General features: G+C 47.6%; 1 protein-coding gene across 5 annotated transcripts in view; it reads left to right on the top strand.

Annotated features, from left to right (window-relative positions):
* Positions 1-17,800, top strand: part of LOC129380595 (uncharacterized) — a 312,042-nt gene extending 294,242 nt beyond the window's left edge. For all 5 annotated transcript variants that reach the window (XR_011892200.1, XR_011892201.1, XM_055062070.1 and 2 more), the window contains one exon: positions 17,614-17,800. Coding sequence is in view for 1 of the 5 variants with exons in the window: in XM_055062070.1 (XP_054918045.1) it covers positions 17,614-17,701 (88 nt within the window). In the remaining 4 variants the exon portion in view is untranslated. The remainder of the gene's footprint in view (positions 1-17,613) is intronic.
* The last annotated feature ends 708 nt before the right edge of the window (positions 17,801-18,508 follow it).

The following is an 18,508-nucleotide window of genomic DNA, read 5'->3' as shown; positions in this document are numbered from 1 at the left end:
CGTTTATATTTTGCCCTGCCTCGCTCCGAGTGAAATTCTGTCACTTGTCGTTGGATTTACCAACTTGCTGACATGCGTCGCATGACCGAACAAGTGTTTCAACCTCTGTCCAGCATCCTGGCAAATAGAAATCTTGCGCTAACCTAGCCTTTGTCTTCTTGATACCGAATTAACCCGCCCATGCATTCCCATGCGCTAACTAAAAGCTGTGGTCAGTACTTTTCTGGCACGAGTAGTTGGTTGTATGTCCGACCCTTGGAATCCTGATATTTCCTGTGCTTGAGACCTGACCTAGTTTAGAGCCAGATGTTCTTTCGGGCCACTCCTTCATTCACATTAGCCTGCAGCACAGTTAGGAAAGGGTCACTTTTCTGTGCCACGATAAGCGCCTCTCGGTCAACCCTACTAATCTGCTCCCAGCAAACGGATGCGGAACTAAGCAGTGAACCTTCCATTTCAGCGCTAGGCGCCCCATTTTCCCAAGTCTTGAAAGGCTCCTCACCCACTGTCACTGATCTGGTAATTGATCCGTCACAAGTCTGAGTCCTCTGCTTTTCATCAGCTGCATCTCCCGGCCTAGGCTGCCACTGTGAGAACGTTACATTGTCAGTTTCCTCGTTTGAAGATGACCTTTCACCTTTCTTTGAGAGGGTGCGTGACTGCGATCGCGTTAATGCCCTGCAAGGGAGACTGGTACAGAACGACCGGCCCTGCATTTCTAAAAGCTGCTCCGGACTCACGGCTGCCTCCGTTTGCAACCTTCCAAAAGCGCCCTCGAGGGTTACCCTGGCAACTGGCAAGCACGCGCCCTGTTCTTCTGCGACTTGTCTGATCCAGGCGCATTCCCCTGTATAGTCCCCGGGAGAAACACAGGACGGAAGGGTAACAGCCATGGTGGCGGCGGAATCGTGAAGTGCCCTGCACATTTTCCCGTTTACCACGACATCCTGCATATATGGCTCGAGCAGCTTCAGCTTTTCGTCTGACTGGCTAATGCTGGCGAACGCGATTTGCTTCTTGCAATTTGAGGAAATATGACCTTCCTTCTTGCAACGTTCTTTGTTCTATGTCTGCCTTAGCTTTAGCGGCCCCAGCCGACTGGGCTGTCTCTGCTAGCCCTTTCCTCGACACCTAAGCCTTAGTCGATACTCCTTTGCTGAACTCATCGCTCGTAGATGATTTCCTATTCGGCAAAATCGGGTTGCGAGGGGAAAACCACTTGACAGAACAGTCCTTTTTTTTTTCTAGCCTATCTTCCTGAATCGTTTTTTTTTTTTTGAAGTTTCGGCGCGTGCAATATTCCTTCGCGAGCTGCGCTGCCTTCTCTAGGTCTACCTCTGAAAGCCTGTCCTGCAGCCAAAGCCTAACTTCTTCTGGAAGAAGTCGGTAAAACTGCTCCAGTGCTATGCATTCAAGCACCTTTTTGTGGTTACCATACACTTCTGCACTTTGGAGGCACTCTTTTAAGTTAGGCTTTAACTCGTACGCGAACTCACTATGCGACTCGCTGCCCCTTTTTGCCTGTCTAAACCGCTCTCGAAAAGCCTCGGCAGAGAGACGATATTTGCAAAGAAACGCGGCTTTTACCTTTCCATAGTTCTCGTATAGTCTTCTTTAGATAAGCGTGCGAGAACTTCCGCGGTCTCTCCTGGGACAACTGAAAGAAGTTTTTGAGACTAAAGGCTTTCGTCCAGCCCTATCTTTTCGCACGTACGTTAAAAATTCGTGACAAAAAGTGCGATATCACCGCCTATCCTGTACAAATACCTTTCAACAAATACCTTTATTTCAACATCAGGGATGTTAGGAGTGCGCCGAAAAAGCCTAAGACTGGCTTGACAGAGGGGCGCACCACCGTACATGGTAGCATGAGGTCCTGTATCCTCAGTTTCGGCGTATCGTCTCCACCGGAAAGGGGACTTGAACGCGCCGAGCTGATTCGTATTTGCTCTATTTTCAGTTCTCTCATTTTAAGAGCATGATCTCACTCGCTCTTCGCGCCTTTTTATCTTCTCTGGCTCCTCGCGCCTTTTCTGCTCCTCTTCGCGCATTTTTTTCTCGCTTGTCCTCTCAAGAATTTCTCCCCAAACCTCTACGACTTCCTCCTCAGTTACCTCTTGTGCCCTCATAACGTCCAGAATGCCTTTCTTTCGCCTTGCCGCGGCAACTGAAGTGCCAATCTCCTGACAAACATCTAGAAGGTCTTGTATCCTGAGCTTCTCCATCGCGATCTGACAGCTGGTCTCCGGTTTTGCTCTCTCAATTAGCGTTGCTTCCGAAGCCGGAAATCTATGCAAGGCCTGAAGCGAACTAAGACAAAACCATTACAACCCTTTCAGAATACTTGAGCAATTGTCCTTAGCATTTACGTGTGCGACAGAGGTCTGGCGATGCGAAAGGCAAACGTAGGGGACTCAGCCCTCCAAAGTAGCTGATGCCGGTTTACCTCGTGGCTCCCTTTGAGCGGTGTAGCGGGCGTTATCTGGCTTAGAATCCCACAGCTTGCCATCCACTGTTGTGACTTCGGGGTCGAGGACGAGAGACGGACTATTTCCGCAGACGAAGAAGAAACGAAAAACTTTATACAATATTTACAGATAGTGGATGATAGCGTACATGTAGCTGTAAGAGCACATCAGATCGGCTGGGCGGCAGAAGGCGACTCTCACTCTTCATAATGGGCCGGTTCTCCCTTAAGTCCCCTTTGGCGACTCCTCGTGAGCACACCCGCCGTGGTTGCTCAGTGGCTATGGTGCTGGGCTGCTGAGCGCGAGGTCGCGGGATCGAATCCCGGCGGCCGCATTTCGATGGGGGCGAAATGCGAAAACACCCGTGTACTTAGATTTAGGTGCACGTTAAAGAACCCCAGGTGGTCGAAATTTCCGGAGTCCCCCACTACGACGTGCCTCATAATCAGAAAGTGGTTTTGGCACGTAAAACCCCATAATTTTTTTTTCCTCGTGAGCAGGAACCAGTCGGGGTAGGTGCTGACGTCACTCGCGTCGAATTCTTGATTTGTCGCGGAGATGGCTGGGTGCTCCTTGAAGTCCCCCTCGTCGAATTCTTTATTCGTCGCGGAGAAGTGGGAGCTCCCGCCGCCTGGATGATAGGCACGTGGTCATTGCAGTTGACATGAGATGTCCGTTCAAGTACAAGTGTTACCTAGTACATGACGTCTGTAGCTTCGACTTCCAGTGGTAGCAATCATGCCTCTTCTACTTTTACTTCCCTTTTCCTCAAGTGCAGATTATCAAATTATCACAAATTTTATATGTTCAAGTAATCACAATTTAATGAGTTCCCCTGCAAGCTACTTTCCTTGACTTCAGTTTTGGCTTGATATGATAAAATAGTTCTTTGTTTTTCATTTTTTATGGCCCCAAGTTATTTTAGTTATAGCAGTGCGAATCACATTGACGCTGTATTTGCCATTCGTGTTTACAGGTTGGCAGCCTTTAGACAGGACGTAATTTGTGTCATTAGGTACGTAATTATTTACGCTGAGTTGATTACCTATTTATTTATTGGTTTTAGGTGGCTAAAGCAAGTCTCTTTCGCTTAAATGTGTGCCACGGATTTCATCCGCCGTTCACGGCTGGCTGGTGAAAGACTGAAGAAGCCGTAAAATATGGAGGCAGCCTGAAATCAGTGAGAAGGAAACTTGGCATAGGACAAACGAAGATTTATGCACTGAAAGCTAACCGGGTAATATGATCAGCAATCTCGAAGATATAATAAAAGCAGCGGAAGAATTCTATACTGACCTGTACAGTACCCATAGGAGCCACGGTACCTCCATTCGAAGCAGTAATGAACAGGTTGCAGATACTCCACCCATAACTAGCAGTGAAGTCAGAAGGGCCTTACAAAATATGAAACGGGAAAAAGCGGCGGGAGAACATGGAATAAAAATCGATTTAATTAAAGATGGAGAAGACATAATGCTTGAAAAACTGGCGGGTCTCTATAGGAATTGTCTATCGACTGCAAGGGTTCCAGAAAACTGGAATATTGCAAGCACTATACTAATCCGCAACAAGGTTAAAAGGGTCAAGCGTAAAAGGTTAAAGAATTGAAAAAATAGGCCTATTAGCTTACTCCTAGTGTTATATAATATATTCACCAAGATAATTTGCAATAGAATAAGGGCAACACTGGACTTTACTCAACCAAGGGAACAGGCTGGCTTCAGCAAAGGATACTCTACAATGGATGACATCCATGTCATTATTCAGATAATCGAGAAATCCACAGAGTACAATCAGCCTCTCTATATGGCTTTCATAGATCACGAAAAGGCGTTTGATTCAGTAGAGATACCAGCTGTCATAGGCGCATTACGTAATCAAGGAGTACAGACCGCTTACGTAAATATCTTGGAAGATATCTACAGAAATTTCACAGTTACCTTAACTCTACACAAGAAAAGTAGGAAGACACATATAAAGAAAGGGGTCAGACAAAGAGATTCAATCTCTCCAATGCTATTCACTGCATGCTCATAAGAAATATTCAATAAAACTGGCAAGGCTTAGGAGTAAGGGTCAATGGTGAATATCTCAGCAACCTTCGATTTGCAGATGACATTGTCCTGTTCAGCAGCACTGGGGATGAGTTACAACAAATGACTGAGGACCTTAACCGAGAGAGTATAAGAGTGGGGTTGAAGATTAATATGCAGAAAACAAAGATAATGATTAATAGCCGGGCAAGGGAACAAGAGTTCACGATCGCCAGTCAGCCTCTAGAGTCTGTGAAGGAGTACGTTTACCTAGGTCACTTAATCACAGAGAACCTTGATCATGAGAAGGAAATTCACAGAAGAATAAAAATGGGTTGGAGCGCATGCGGCAGACATTGTCAGCTACTGACTGGAAGCTTAGCATCACCATTGAAAAGGAAGGTGTACAGTCAATGCATTTTACCGGTGCTGACATATGGGGCAGCGACTTGGAGACAAAGAAGCTTGAGAACAAGTTAAAGACCGCGCAAAGAGCGATGGAACGAAGAATGATAGGCATAACGTTAAGAGACAGAAAGAGACCGGTTTGCATCAGAGAGCAAACTGGTATAGCCGATATTCTAACTGACATTAGGAGAAAAAAAAAATGGAGCTGGGGAGGTCATGTAAGGCGTAGGTTAGATAACCGCTGGACCATTAGGGTTACAGAATGGCTACCAAGAGAAGGGAAGCACAGTCGAGGATGGCAGAAGACTAGATGGGGCGATTAAATTAGGAAATTCGCGGGCGCTTGTTGGAATCGGTTGATGTAGGATAGGGGTAATTGGAGATCGCCGTCGTCCTGGAGTGGAAATAAAATAGGCTGATGATGATAATTATGGTGACGATGATGATGATTGTAAGAACTGAGTTGAGGTTTTTTGAAGTAATTTGAGTACTAGCAAGGCATTCGTTTGTCTAATGGGTTCGGAACGGTTCAATTCCGCTTTTCGGTTCGTTTCTGCTTCGGTTCGACACCCTGCTTCAAACTGCTCATTTGCTTTAGAGGGCACTAAAGCTAAATATGGAGTTTAGTTCGATCTATAGCTTATTTGTCTTGAAGTCTATCATCGCATTCTGTGCTCCAGTAAACAAAATTGTTGCGTAGAAAATTCTACTGAAATTCCATCTGCCGCTCCTCAACTTGAACCGCCCGCGTCAGAACTGAAAGGATATGATGTAAGCTCCACGTCACCTTCTCCCTTGCTGCTTTCTTTTAATCAGCCTCTGGTCTCTCAAGTCCCATCCATGGCGTACCGCCTTCATCGGCTTGCTCTCGGCTTCGCCTTCCATTTGCCTCCCCACTCGTACTCTAGCTGCGCCACGGGCACTATCCAGCGTGGGACGCCCTATCATGCTGCGTGCAATGAGGGCTTTTTCATCTTCTGCTGCTCGCTATTCGCTTGTAGCGTACATCTCGTCTCCGTCTTACAACTTGACCGCGGTGCCAGCAGCTCGAGACGCTGACGTCACATGAGAAGAGGTACCATAGCCCACGACAGGTGGCACCCCTCTGAGTTTTCATTTTCGTTATTTTCTCGCTTACGAATTCTGTGTTCTCTCTACGAATGACGGATTCATTACCACAGAAGCCTAATCTTTCAATTCAGCTAAATATTATTTTCCTTTAGTGCCCCTGTAACAACTTGAGATCCATCATTACAAAATTTATTAACGTAACTTTGTTAATTATGCCGGTAACTGCCCAAATTACCCCTTATATAAAGGATGTCAAGCTGGACTCTTAGACTCCTAGAATTGTGACAATAACGCCACCGTGGTTCATACTGCTCCACTTTTTTTTAACTCTGGTGCAGCTGGAAAAAAGAACATCCGGTATATTTAGTTCCTTTGTCCCCCTGTGGCTCTTCGAATCTAGCATTCCACCACTGCGACGACTCGCTCAAGTATCTCCTAAACGCCGTACGCAGAGGTCATGTAGCCCAGATAGGAAACTTTTGGCAGCCGAAACAGACAATCTTCGCGCTTCAACTAAAAATCAACGGTGTATAGGCTGTAACAACCTCATCTACTATATTGCGCTACTGATATCGCTTGATAGCGCCAACAACAAAGATGTAGCCCGAATATACAACATGCAATATGGTATGGCAGAGATCCAAGCACTAAGTTCTTTCTCCTTTGGGAAGTGTTACAAGTAGTGTCCAACCAGAAAGACATACGGCATAAATAGTACGGTTCTGGCGGATCACGAAAAGCTCTTTCACACTTACCTTCCTCGGCAAAGTTTATCTGCCAGTAAACTTCCTGCAGATGAAGTGACGAGAAGAATTTAGACTTTCGAGTCATGCCAATCAATGCGAGGAAAGCGGTAGGAGTCGGAATTGTATACTGCCTGTAGTCCACGGAATCACCCGCCGAGCCATTCTTTCCACTAAGGACAGCAGGTACCGGCCATGGGCTAAGGTATGGCCTGATATTTCCTGCGGTGAGAATACATTCCACTTGTTCGACTATCTCCACACGTTCCCCTTGTACCTGCCCCACGGCACAAACATAGGTTGAGTGGTCATCTGTGGGTTATCACTGTGCCAATAATATTGTACCGGAAAGTCCTGCAGGGGGGTGGTTAAGGACCAGTGACCCTGCATTCTAAACCGGAGGCTCACCTTCCTGATTCTTTGCACACGGGGGGAGTTAACAGTATTAGCTTAAGTTTCAGTGTTCACGGTAAAAATATGAAGCTGCGCAATACCACAGCAAACACAGTCAACTTAAACATTGTAACGGTGAACATAGTCAACGATAAGATGCACGTCACCCGGCCACAAGTTGCCCGCCCCAAAAATAAAGCCCGCAGGAATCAAATACCAGAATCGCCCGGAAGTGTTTACTCCTTACATGGTTCCGATTGCGTAGGTCGAACATACCTGCTCGCACGGCGCTGCCTTCTTGATCACGTAGCGGGGTCTGTGTCCATGATTGCACAGTGGGCTATAAAAAGCGTTTAGGGAAAGTTGAAGGTGTTGCACCAGCTACATGGAGGGCTTGTTACTTTACGTTGAATGGAATTGACACGCGTGCTTTTGCACTCCTGTGAATGTGGGCTTTCTTGCGGTTCAAATCAAGCTGCATTGATTCGGGAGGCTGTACGTGTGGTCTGAATGGAGTCCCGCATTCCATCTAGGGCCTATTGTTGAGCAGCCTGAAATTTTCATGTAAAAATATATCTGTCACGGAGGTTTAGATCTCATCTGCATGAACTGATCATCATTAACCAATGAGATCTTGCCGCAAGAGCGACCAAAGCGGCACAACCATATGACCTAAGAGTGGTATAGGCGCACTAGAGCACTGCACGGGCCCGGGCCGGCCCGTGGGCCGGGCTCGGGTCAGGTAAGCTGCCTCTATTGCGAGCCCGGTCGTACTTGGGCGAAGGAGCTTCAGGTTCAGGTCGAGCCCCGGGCCTCGGTCAGGCCCGTATTAAGCCAAGGTCTCCATCAGGCCCGTAATAGGCCGGGTATGCTATTGGTGACTTTTGAAAACTGCCTACTATAGCTAGGCAAGATTATTTCATCAGCGTTAGGTGGGGTGATTAGGCGTGGTTTCTTCGGGCGTGGCAGATGATTCGATGCTTGATATCGATGAGTCGATGCTTGTTGGCGACCTCTTAAGCTCGTTCTATGGCTTGGAGTTGGGTGTCCAGGCTAGAGCTGTGCAGCACCGCCTCCCATGATTCAGGGGAGGGAGAGGCCATCAGGTTAGGATGAGGCTTGTCCTCCTCGCATTCCCATATTATGTGATTCAGTGTTGCTAGTTCCCCACAGCATCTACAGAGTGGGCTCACCCACGTGGACAGCGATGCACCGCTTGTGCTACGGCCGAGAAGGTGAGGCGCGCTTACCTCTTCTTCCCCCCCTAGCGCGCGCTCACTTTGCCCTCCCCCCCACTCTCACTCTAGCTATCTTTTCATCACGTTACCTCACACATCGGGCACGCTAGATGACGGCTCAACTACTTGGCAAATGTAGCACAGGCTTTCATATCGCATGGTAACGCACGAGTGTAATCGGTTGAATATGTACTCTTTCTTCCCATTTTACCTGTTCATTTATCAGCAACGACGCCAGACCAAGGCCTGACACCAGTCTACACTATACCTAGAAAATATCCTGCGTGGCGGATGGTCCCTTCACAGTTACCTAGAATCGGACAATGCTTCGCTTACGATCAAGGGCTAACGGGCTGAGGTGGGTCGGGCTGGGTCGGGCCCGGCCCAAATCTTTTGGGCCCGTGCCGGATACGGATCAGGTTTGATACTACCGAGTCGGGCTTGGGCGGGCCGCCACATAGCACTTCAGGGCTCGGCTGGGCCCGGGCCTGAAAAGCGACCTGTGCAGTGCTCTAAGGCGTACACTCTTCGAAATGGTTCCACGCCTTGGCGACATCGCGGAGTTGCCGTTCCGCAACGAACCATTTCACGCGCTCTGGCCAAGCGTGAAGGTTACCGCAGCAATTGCCTGTCCTTACCCGCAATTGATGGTTATCTTGGAAGGCATGGAGCTCGGAAAGCGCACCTTCGCTTTGCGTCGGTAGCCAACGTTGCGCGACTGCGGTGGAGAAAGAGCGACCAGATCAGGGGTTTGTATCTCGCGCTGCAGCGCCAAGATGTGGTGCGCCACCTCCGAAAGAAAGTGCGGTGCGGTAAGGAATGAGCCGAGAAGGCGGGCGATTCAGTTACCAATGGCGCAGGACTACAAAAAGCGTGGTGGGTGGCCACCGTAGTCGCGAGAGCTGATCGCCCTCCCAAGCATTCCCTTCGATATACGTATTTCCCTTCCGTGCCTCGCCCATCCTATCTCCGCTAATAATAGTCAATGCATCAATAAACAATAATTTATTTAGTGTACCCAAGAATAACACTGAGGTCTGGGTGCTGCTGCACAGAAAAACAAAAGCAAGAAAGCCAAAAATGTAAAACTGCGACTCAGAGACGAGATAAAAAAGATTTAAAAACAGAAACAAAACAGAACTGAGTGCTGTTAAACAGAACTGGATGAACAGCTACTTAGGTAACAACAGTAAAGCGATAATACGTAATTGAAAGACGGAGAACATGTACAAAAGGAGGAGAGAAACTATGCGAAGTCAGGAGAGGAGCGCAGCTAGAAAGAAGACTCAAGAGAAAGTGCGAAGCTCTGAACGGAAAGAAGACAACTCGTTTCGGTATATATAAAGATGGAGAAAACTACTGCTGCACAGAGTTTGTATTCTGTGGAAGAAGCGAGAGTGTCTACTGAAACAGGCAGGAACGTGAAAGGGTCTATGGTCCCTGGTAGTCTCCTGTGGAGCCCCCAGTAGACTATAAGAAACGTACAGCCGTCCGCACGCTTAACACGAACGCTCCACATCGTGGCCTAAACCGGCTTGGACTGACACCAGCGTCGCGAAGTGTTGTGCTCTGTTATCTCGGTATGTTTGCAGCAGCTGACGATAGCTGGAGCGCAGCTCAATTTGACTGCTCGTCTTGTCTTTCGCTTGTGTCTGACCGGCGGCGAGAGTGCGCTCACGTGACGTGTTCGTTCCGCCATGTTTCGCTCCTGGCTGCGGTCTCACGCGCGTCCAGTAAACACTTTGCGGTTTGCTTATCTCAGCAAAGCGGAATGGCGGGCGACAGCTCGCGCGCCTTTCGGGTTTGGCCTCAAAGCTGGCGCTTTAAGGAAATGATAAATAGTAAAAGGAGAGCAAAATGCAGGTTTGTGGCGTTTGTAAAGGTGGGACAATAAATAAATGTAGAAATCTGGCGTTTTCTGGACGCGCGTGAGACCGCAGCCACGAGTGAAACGTGGCGGAACGGACATATCAAGTGAGCTCACTCTCACCGCCGGTCACGCACGAGCAAAAGACAAGACGAGCAGTCAAATCGATCTGCGCTCCAGCTATCGTAAGCCGCTGCAAACATACCGAGATAACAGAGCACAACACTTCGCGGCGCTGGCGTCAGTCCAAGCTGGTCCAGGCCACGCTGCGGAGCGTTCGTGTTAAGCGTGCTGACGGCTGTACTCAGCAGGGCAACGCCTACTGAACCACCGCGGCAGGTTCAGCAGTAATCATGCGAGAATGTGACTCAGCTACGTGCTGGGCAAAAACACTTCACTGTGCCGGGAAAATGTTGCGAAGCTCCCAAGCACACACAACACATAGAAGCCCGAGAGAACTATAAAACAATTGCAATGTGTTTTCTCCATAATTCCTGGCAAATTGTAAAAAAAGTGAGGAAAGGGAAATACTGTATTATTAACGATTTCAAAAGTGGCTGAATGACGGCAGTGCCTTATTTCAGTTTAGTACTGCGCGGGATTCTATTCCATGCAATACACCTACAACAAAGGGATAGCGCAATAAACTTTCCCATTCTTCACATGGCGTGAACCTTAAAATATGACCACTAAACACGAATGCGACGTCCGTGGGCATCGCTTGTACTTGCCATTCTAGAAACAGAATAAAGCGTTTAAGCATAAGATGCAGGGTAACGCGATCTGCTATAGTGCTACCCTGCATCGTAGTAGTGTTTTATGCGAAGAACACTAGAGGAAAATCAGTAGCTATTTTCCGCGTGTGCTGCCAATACAGCAGCCGAGCAATACAGCTGCCAATGAGCCGAGCATGGGGATTACTGCAGTTCAGGGATTTAACTAACGTTTGTCCTTATGACTACCAACTACCATATATGTGCTTATACCGGGTGTCCCACGTAAATTAAGCCAAACGTCAAAAATATTCACACGTCACGTAGCTGGTGTTAGGAATGGCCTGCCGAGGTGGAAACATGCAAGTTTTCGCAGCCAGCTGCAGCTGCGAGCGTGGCGAACTTCCCGAAGATACCATGGAAGCCTTCAACACCCGTCACATTTACAAATGTAAATGCATGCACATCTCACGTAAACGTTGCACTACCCTTTTCCCGTACTCGCTGAACTCCATGGCGTTATCAGTAACAAACTCATACAGGTACCTGGGAGTCGAAATAACTAACAAGCTAACTTGGGTGGACCATATCACGAAACTTTGTGCTAACACTTCCAGAACATTTGGTTTCATCCGAAGATATCTGGCTATGTCCCCTCCATCCATCAGGTAACTAGCATACGAAACATACGTCCGCTCTAAAATGGAGTATGCCTCAGCCATATGGAACCCTCACCAGGTTTACTTGATTCAGTCGCTCAAAGCCATTCAGAACCAGGCAGCCCGCTTGATAACTTCCGAGTACTCACCTTGGCACAGCGTTACTGACATCTAATTGTCTCTCGGACTCGAACCCCTAGCACTCCACCGGAAATTTTCAATGCTCTGTCTTTTTCATAAATTATACTTTAACTTTCCTGCACTGCGCGAGAACTTATTACATGCTCCGTTACGCTCATCTCACCGTTTGTTTAACTCCCTTAGCATACAGCGTTTGCATGGTACTTCCAACGCCTTCAACAAATCCTTCCTCCCCATCGCCATAAAAGAATGGAACAATCTTCCCGAAGTCGTGGTTTTAGAGTCAAATCCCTCCAAATTTATACAGTTACTATCAGACCATTTCAACCCAAAATAGCCACTTTTCCTCACGTTTCCTCTCCCAGCAATCCGACTTGCTTGTGCCATCGCCTATTTTTCCTTCTATTCCTTTTTGCCACTTATCTTTAGCGTGTTTCACATTTACGTGTACATTTTTCTTTTAATTTATTGCTACTTGGTTTGAGATATTTTCATTTTTCTGTTTATACCTGATGTTTTCTATAGTTTATTATTTATTTTTCTGTTACCTTTGTTTGCATATTTTCTTTTTTTTTTCTTTTTTTGAGCTGATGTATGGCACTTTCCCATTGCTGTCTCCCCCCCCCCTTATGTAATGTCCCTGAAGAGACCCTTAAGGGAATAATAAATGATGATGATGATGAGGAGGATGATGATGATGATGATGAGCAACCACGGCGGGTTGCCGCGCTTCTTCATTCCAGTGTCTTGACAGCGAGTTCCTGCGGTCATCGAGTGAGATGTGTCAATATTTGCTTGTGCGCGTGACGCCATACCTGGTAATTTAGTTAGTGTGCCTATGTTTACAAGTTTACACGGACAATATATCTACTATCCTCACTTCGTATAGCTGTCCACTAATTTGCTATTGCAATTGATGTTTCGCCTTTCGGGCGAAACTGCCATTTTTTTATTCCTCCCTATCCCTTTTTTCTCCTGATATCACTTTCCAGTGGTGTGAAGTCGCAAACTGTATGCTAATGCGCTTTACGTCCCTACCTGCCTTTTTATTTTCCTATCTATCTCTCTCTCAAGGTGTCATGCCTGCGGCAACGTTCGTCTGTAGGTTTTAGGCAAACGACCATTCTAACTTTTTTTGGCTGTACCAAATTAGGTCAACCATCTCGAAAGGCAATTTGAAGTACTAATCTATGAAGTACTAATCATCTGTACCCGTCGGTAGCTTTTAAACAGCCCGTCAATTTTCGGCTGCCAGTTGACGGGGCTGCCGGTTACATATAGCCTATGAATTGGCTGCCTTGTACGGCCGGGAGCCGACACGCCAGGAATTTCTTCACTGCACTCTTCCGCCTTGTGAAACGCGCTAGTAAAAAAATAATCACGTACTATCTTGCTTCACGTCACCGTTATTGATGCTAAAGAGCAGTTCGCCGTTTGCAGTGAACGTCATTTGCTACGCGTCTGTCGAAATCGCTGGCGCGCTCTGCATAGAGAGAGGCGGCAAAAAAGGAAGCGGAATTCCTGGCACGTGCCATGGGTCGTTTGTATTTCTGTCCTTTCTAGCACGATTATCCGAGAGGGTTAGGTCATCGCAGTGGCGAATGGAGAATGGTTACGTCGTCCCATGCAGAGTCGGTTACCGCTGCAGAGTCAACACACAAAAGGGTTGAAACCATAAAAGAAAGCACACTTTGGCAGGCAATTCTATCAGACTCGAACGAAGCAGATGGAGCAGTGAAACCACAACACAGGAAGCGTAAAAGAAGGCATACCGAAAGCAAACGAAAATACAAAGGGCGAGGGAGGTAGCCGTCAGCGTGACTTCGTTAGATGCAGCCATTGACCTAGTTGGTAAACAACGGGACGGAGAGGCAACGCCCTGCGAAAGGCAGGACAGCCTTTAACCCGGAGACAGGACGGGAAAAACAGCAAGCGCAAACGATCTCGGCAACAAAGCGCGAGCCACACCAAGAGGGAGGCGATTACAGAATGCCAATAGCAAAAGAATATATAACTGCAACAACAACACAACAACTACAAAAAAAAACTGAAGATAACACTATAGTGTGTGGCTGAGACGCTCTGCGAACGAGAATGGCGCCGCTGTTCTTGCACGCGCCCGGCCGAAGATGACAGGGGCGCATGGAACGAGTAAGAGCGGGCCACGCCAGTAAGCAACGGTGCTGCGACTGCGCGCATGATCGTATAACGCGTATTGTTCGAAGAGTGGTAAGCGTTTCACGAGGATTTCAGAGCGTCCGCCGCTACCGCTGCCACGTTGCAGTCCTGGCGAACAGGGCTGCCTTTTCTTTATTCGGTTTATGCTTCGCTGTCAGTCACGGCTTTGTGCGGAGCCGTCCTTTCTTGGCGTCTCCAAACACACACCCGAGGAAGACGAGTGCGAGATTAGGCTTATAGAGAGCGGACGCGGAAGTCATCTCGGCCGTCGCCTGCTTTACGGGACGGACGTGTTTATGACGCCGGATAAATATAAGTCGCGTCGCCGCCGCCGCCGCCGCTGTGCTGGCGTTTTCATTTTCTCCCGCCTATGGCGGTGGCCTATGGTTAAGGGTAAAGGCCTAATTTTAGGACCAACGCGCGAACGAGGGCGGCGTGCGCGGAAAGTGCGCCTCGTCCACCTACCGCCGACTGTGGCCGTGTCGGCCTTTGACGGAACATCAGGTGGGCTGGGTGGGCAGCCGAACAGCTCATGTCTCCATTGCACCGCTTTGGAGGGCCGCTCTAGCGCACTTCTTGATGACTCGCAACTCGTGAAGGAACAAGTCGTTCCTGTCAATAAGAAATGTTTCCCCTGGCTTTCATTCATTCTATCACAAACGCCAATTGCGTTCATCCTGCATGGTTTTTAAAGGAAACGAAACGGACAAGGAGGTACAGCCGCTAGAAGACCAAACCTATTTTGTGCTTTTCGAAGGCTTGCAATTTTTGTTGATGACATATAGCTGCGGTTCATGCGCTATGATTGAGCTTTCTTTTTACTTTTAGAACATATAGGGACCTACCATTTTACATCATCTGTCTTTCGCCATCATGTAGTATTGGGCGTCCTGCATTGCCACGCACACAATGGGACATTTAGTATACGCTTATCTCATGTGTGGCGACCAGAATGGAGACAAGAAAAGCGTTGTGGCAGATCAAAGACTTCTCTCATAATTTCTTGAAGTGCGCGATGTACTAGTAAAGCTTACAACCCAAGCTTTACTTTGTAGGACGAGCTAATATACTTTAGTGAAATTATCTTGCCATCAGTTCACTAACAGGTTACAACATCTCATACCGACGTTTCTGAATACCAGCCGCGCTGTCGGTGGACAAAGTTCTCTTTGCACATGTGGTTGACATAACGACAGCAGTTACTCACACTTCCTTTATCGCCAAAATGTGTCCCTCAGTGAATGGGGACGTTAGTTCTTATCTTAGCATTGTCACGAGAAAACCATCGTCATTTTTCGCAAAAGTCTCTCTCTTGGTGTGGATTGCAAGTACGGCCAACGCACCACCACATGAACAATCTTGACCGTATCTGCGTCTACCGTCCGCGTTGATTGCGGATTAGAACATTGGTGTGTACTAATTCCATGAATACCACAGAATGTAGCTAGGGTGTTAAGCCATAACCTATACCCAAACGTGACCGTAACTTTACCTCTTACTCTCGTTGAACCTGAAGTACAAAGACTGAATTAAATTCTGGGGTTTTACGTTCCAAAACTACAATCTCATCGTGAGGCACACTGTAATGGAGGAGCTCTGGATTAACTTTGACCACCTGGAATTCTTTAACGTGTAACCAATGCACCCTACACGAAAGTTTTCGCGTTTCGCCCCCATCGGAATGCGGCTGCCGCGACCGCTATCGAACCCGGGACCTCGAGCTCAACCGCGAAGTGTCATAACCAGTGAGTTCCAACTGCGGGTGCCAGAAGTGAACCCGAACGGAAGTTTGTGTTGTAATTTTGGAGTCGAACCTAAAGCGAAACGAAAGCATGCCACTGCCCCAAACCGGATCGGGCATCGTACCATGTAATGGACAAGAGGCCAGCGGTTATTGGTAGGTTGGTTGTGGAGAGGAATGCTGTCGTATGAAAATGTAATAATTTAAAGTAAGGATGTGAAAAAAGTCGCAGTTTCGCCCGAAAGGCGAAGCATCGCTTGCGTGAGCAAATTAGTAGACAGTTATACGAAGTAAGGATAGTAGCTTTATCGACCTCATAAACCTGTAAGCATCCGCTTACTAACTAAATTAAGCATGGTGTCACGAACGCACAAGCAGATATGAACATCTCTCACTCAATGACCGCGGAAACTCGCTGTCAAGACGCTGGAGAGAGGAAGCGCGGCAGCAGCAGCGAGTGAATCGACATTTGTGCGGCCTCTCATTTCAACGCGAACTAAGCGGCGAAAACACAGAGCACACTAAGTATCAGCACTCGGCGCACTCTGTCCCCATCGCAGATCGCTTTCAGATAGGGCCCGCGCGGCCGCTCAATACGCAGCAGCCGCCGGAGTAGAATGTCCCACGGAGCCTTGCGCATGACGGAAGACTGCGTGCTTCCTCCCCGCTTTCCTCCCTTGCGCGCGCGGGATTGAGCCGCCATGGTCGGCTCACCCTCTCAAGCTTTCACTAACACATATAGCATACGAAGTTTACATTATGTTCATTATTTAACGCATTAACATAAATCCTGTGATATTGCATAAAGAAAAGTATGCATTAGATGTATAAGTTGTGACTTTACCTTCTATGTGGTGTGCGCTATTTGCTTTCTTTATGACATAGCAGGCTATACATAGCATAGCATAGCAGCAAGCTTTTCATGTTGTGGAGTTCGAAATGCGTACATGAACACGGAGAGATGAATACTCAGATTTCTCATTTTTACGGCAATATTTTGTTAGTTGGAACTCGTTTGTTAATCGCAGCTGTTTAACCAAAGGCTTATGGTAAGTTTTTTTTTCGGAAACAGGGCACCACATTATCTTTCAATGGATTCCTGCTCACTGTGGTATCGTCGGCAACAACTTTGCTGACAGGGCTGCCTGGTCTGCCCTCGAAGACACCCAGACGCGTCCAATACCTTTGACGAAGTTGGATGCTGCCAGGGCACTTCGCCTGCTTGCACGCAGGAGGTCGGACGATTTCTGGACTTCAAGTGCCTTCAATTGCCGATTGCATAAGCTAGACCCCATGCTACGGCTACAATTGCCATCTAGCCTTCCCCGCGGCGAAACAACTTTGCTATGCCGCTTGCGGCTGTGAGTGGCGCTCACGAACGCCTACTCCTATCGTATCGGAATGGCCGAGAGCACGATGTGTGACTCCTCGACGCCATCGAGCACCTACTGTGTGCCTGCCCTCGCTACGACGTACAACGCCTCTCTCTGAGGACAACTTTAAACAGATTGTACTCAAGACCGTTCTGCGAGTCAAAGATACTCGAATCCTGGCCACACCCGTCACTGGCACGAAAAGCGATTCGTGCACTAATACACTACTTGAAGTGCACCTGCTTTAGAGACCGTTTGTAGTGTCCCTGTGCATCCTCCTACACGCACTCAGTGCTCCCTCTCTCCCTCCTTTCCTCTTTCTATTCCCCTTCCCCCCGTGTATTGTAGCAAACCGGGTGCTCGTCTGGTTGACCTCCCTGCATTTCCTGTCCTTGCTCTCTCTCTCTCTCTCTCTTCGTTCAAAGCGGTTCAGCATTTTACTGTTTCAATATATTTTATTGAGGCAGTTTTGTTACATCATGTTTCTCATCGTTCTTTTGAGTGTTATTATGGTGAAGTTGCGTTGTGGTCAGCGTAATAAGTTTCTAGAAGTTCTCTAAACACATCTTTTGTGTTCTATCATGCAGGAGGACAACGTCCAAGCGTCTAACATCCCAACGTGTCTACAGTGTGCATCTGTGGAGACCTCTAAATTTGATATTACACCATTTTTGAAATTCAATATTTCTGTAAATGAATATTTAAGGCGAAAATCATGATGCAGTTTCTGTATTAAAGGCTTCGTGTTTTCGAGTCTCGATGAGACATATTAAAGGCTCCGACTAGCGATTATTCAAGTCTGAGGCCAGACCTTCCTGGACAGTGACAATCAGGGCGAAATGACGCAGTGCCGCCTACGAGATTTGAGCATAGGTATATCTCTTCTCTTTTTCTGTACATTTGCCGTGCCGCTATATCGGGCGCTTGGTGGTTGTCAATCCTGCGAGCTATGTGACGTAATCGCTGCGACATTGCTGTTGGCAGTGACGTCGTCTAAAGCTTCTTTTGTTGTTTTATACCCATCACCTGGTTCCGTGTTCGTGGTCTATTCTGAGTATGTGCCATGTATATGACATCGTCATCATTGCCACATACGCCTCTTTGTACCGTCTAGGCTGTATTCACAAGCATGAGAACGAAGAATTATACGCCATGAAACCACCATCTTGTCAAGAACAATTTCTATGCGATGCACAGATTGTCATCCTCATTCGGTACAGTATATATATATTGCGTGTTTTGGCCTCCGAAATACGTGCACAGGCGCTACTGGTTTCAATCTGTGTGAAACAGAAAACCTTAGAACAACTGTCCTGCGTTGTTGCACGATCGCTCAGTGAATGGCGCACGCAGCTCCCTAATACACACTGCCGAAGTGACATGGGTTCGAAACCCGGTGGTTGGTAGGCAAAGAGTTATATTTTCTCACTCTATGACGATAGCGAAGCTGGGGCTCACGAAGCTGCCTGATGTGCGACACAA

The sequence above is a fragment of the Dermacentor andersoni genome, chromosome 1 (genome assembly GCF_023375885.2).
Source record: "Dermacentor andersoni chromosome 1, qqDerAnde1_hic_scaffold, whole genome shotgun sequence".
NCBI lineage: Eukaryota > Metazoa > Arthropoda > Arachnida > Ixodida > Ixodidae > Dermacentor > Dermacentor andersoni.
Note: the sequence above shows the minus strand (reverse complement) of the source record. Positions and strands in the feature narration are given on the sequence as shown.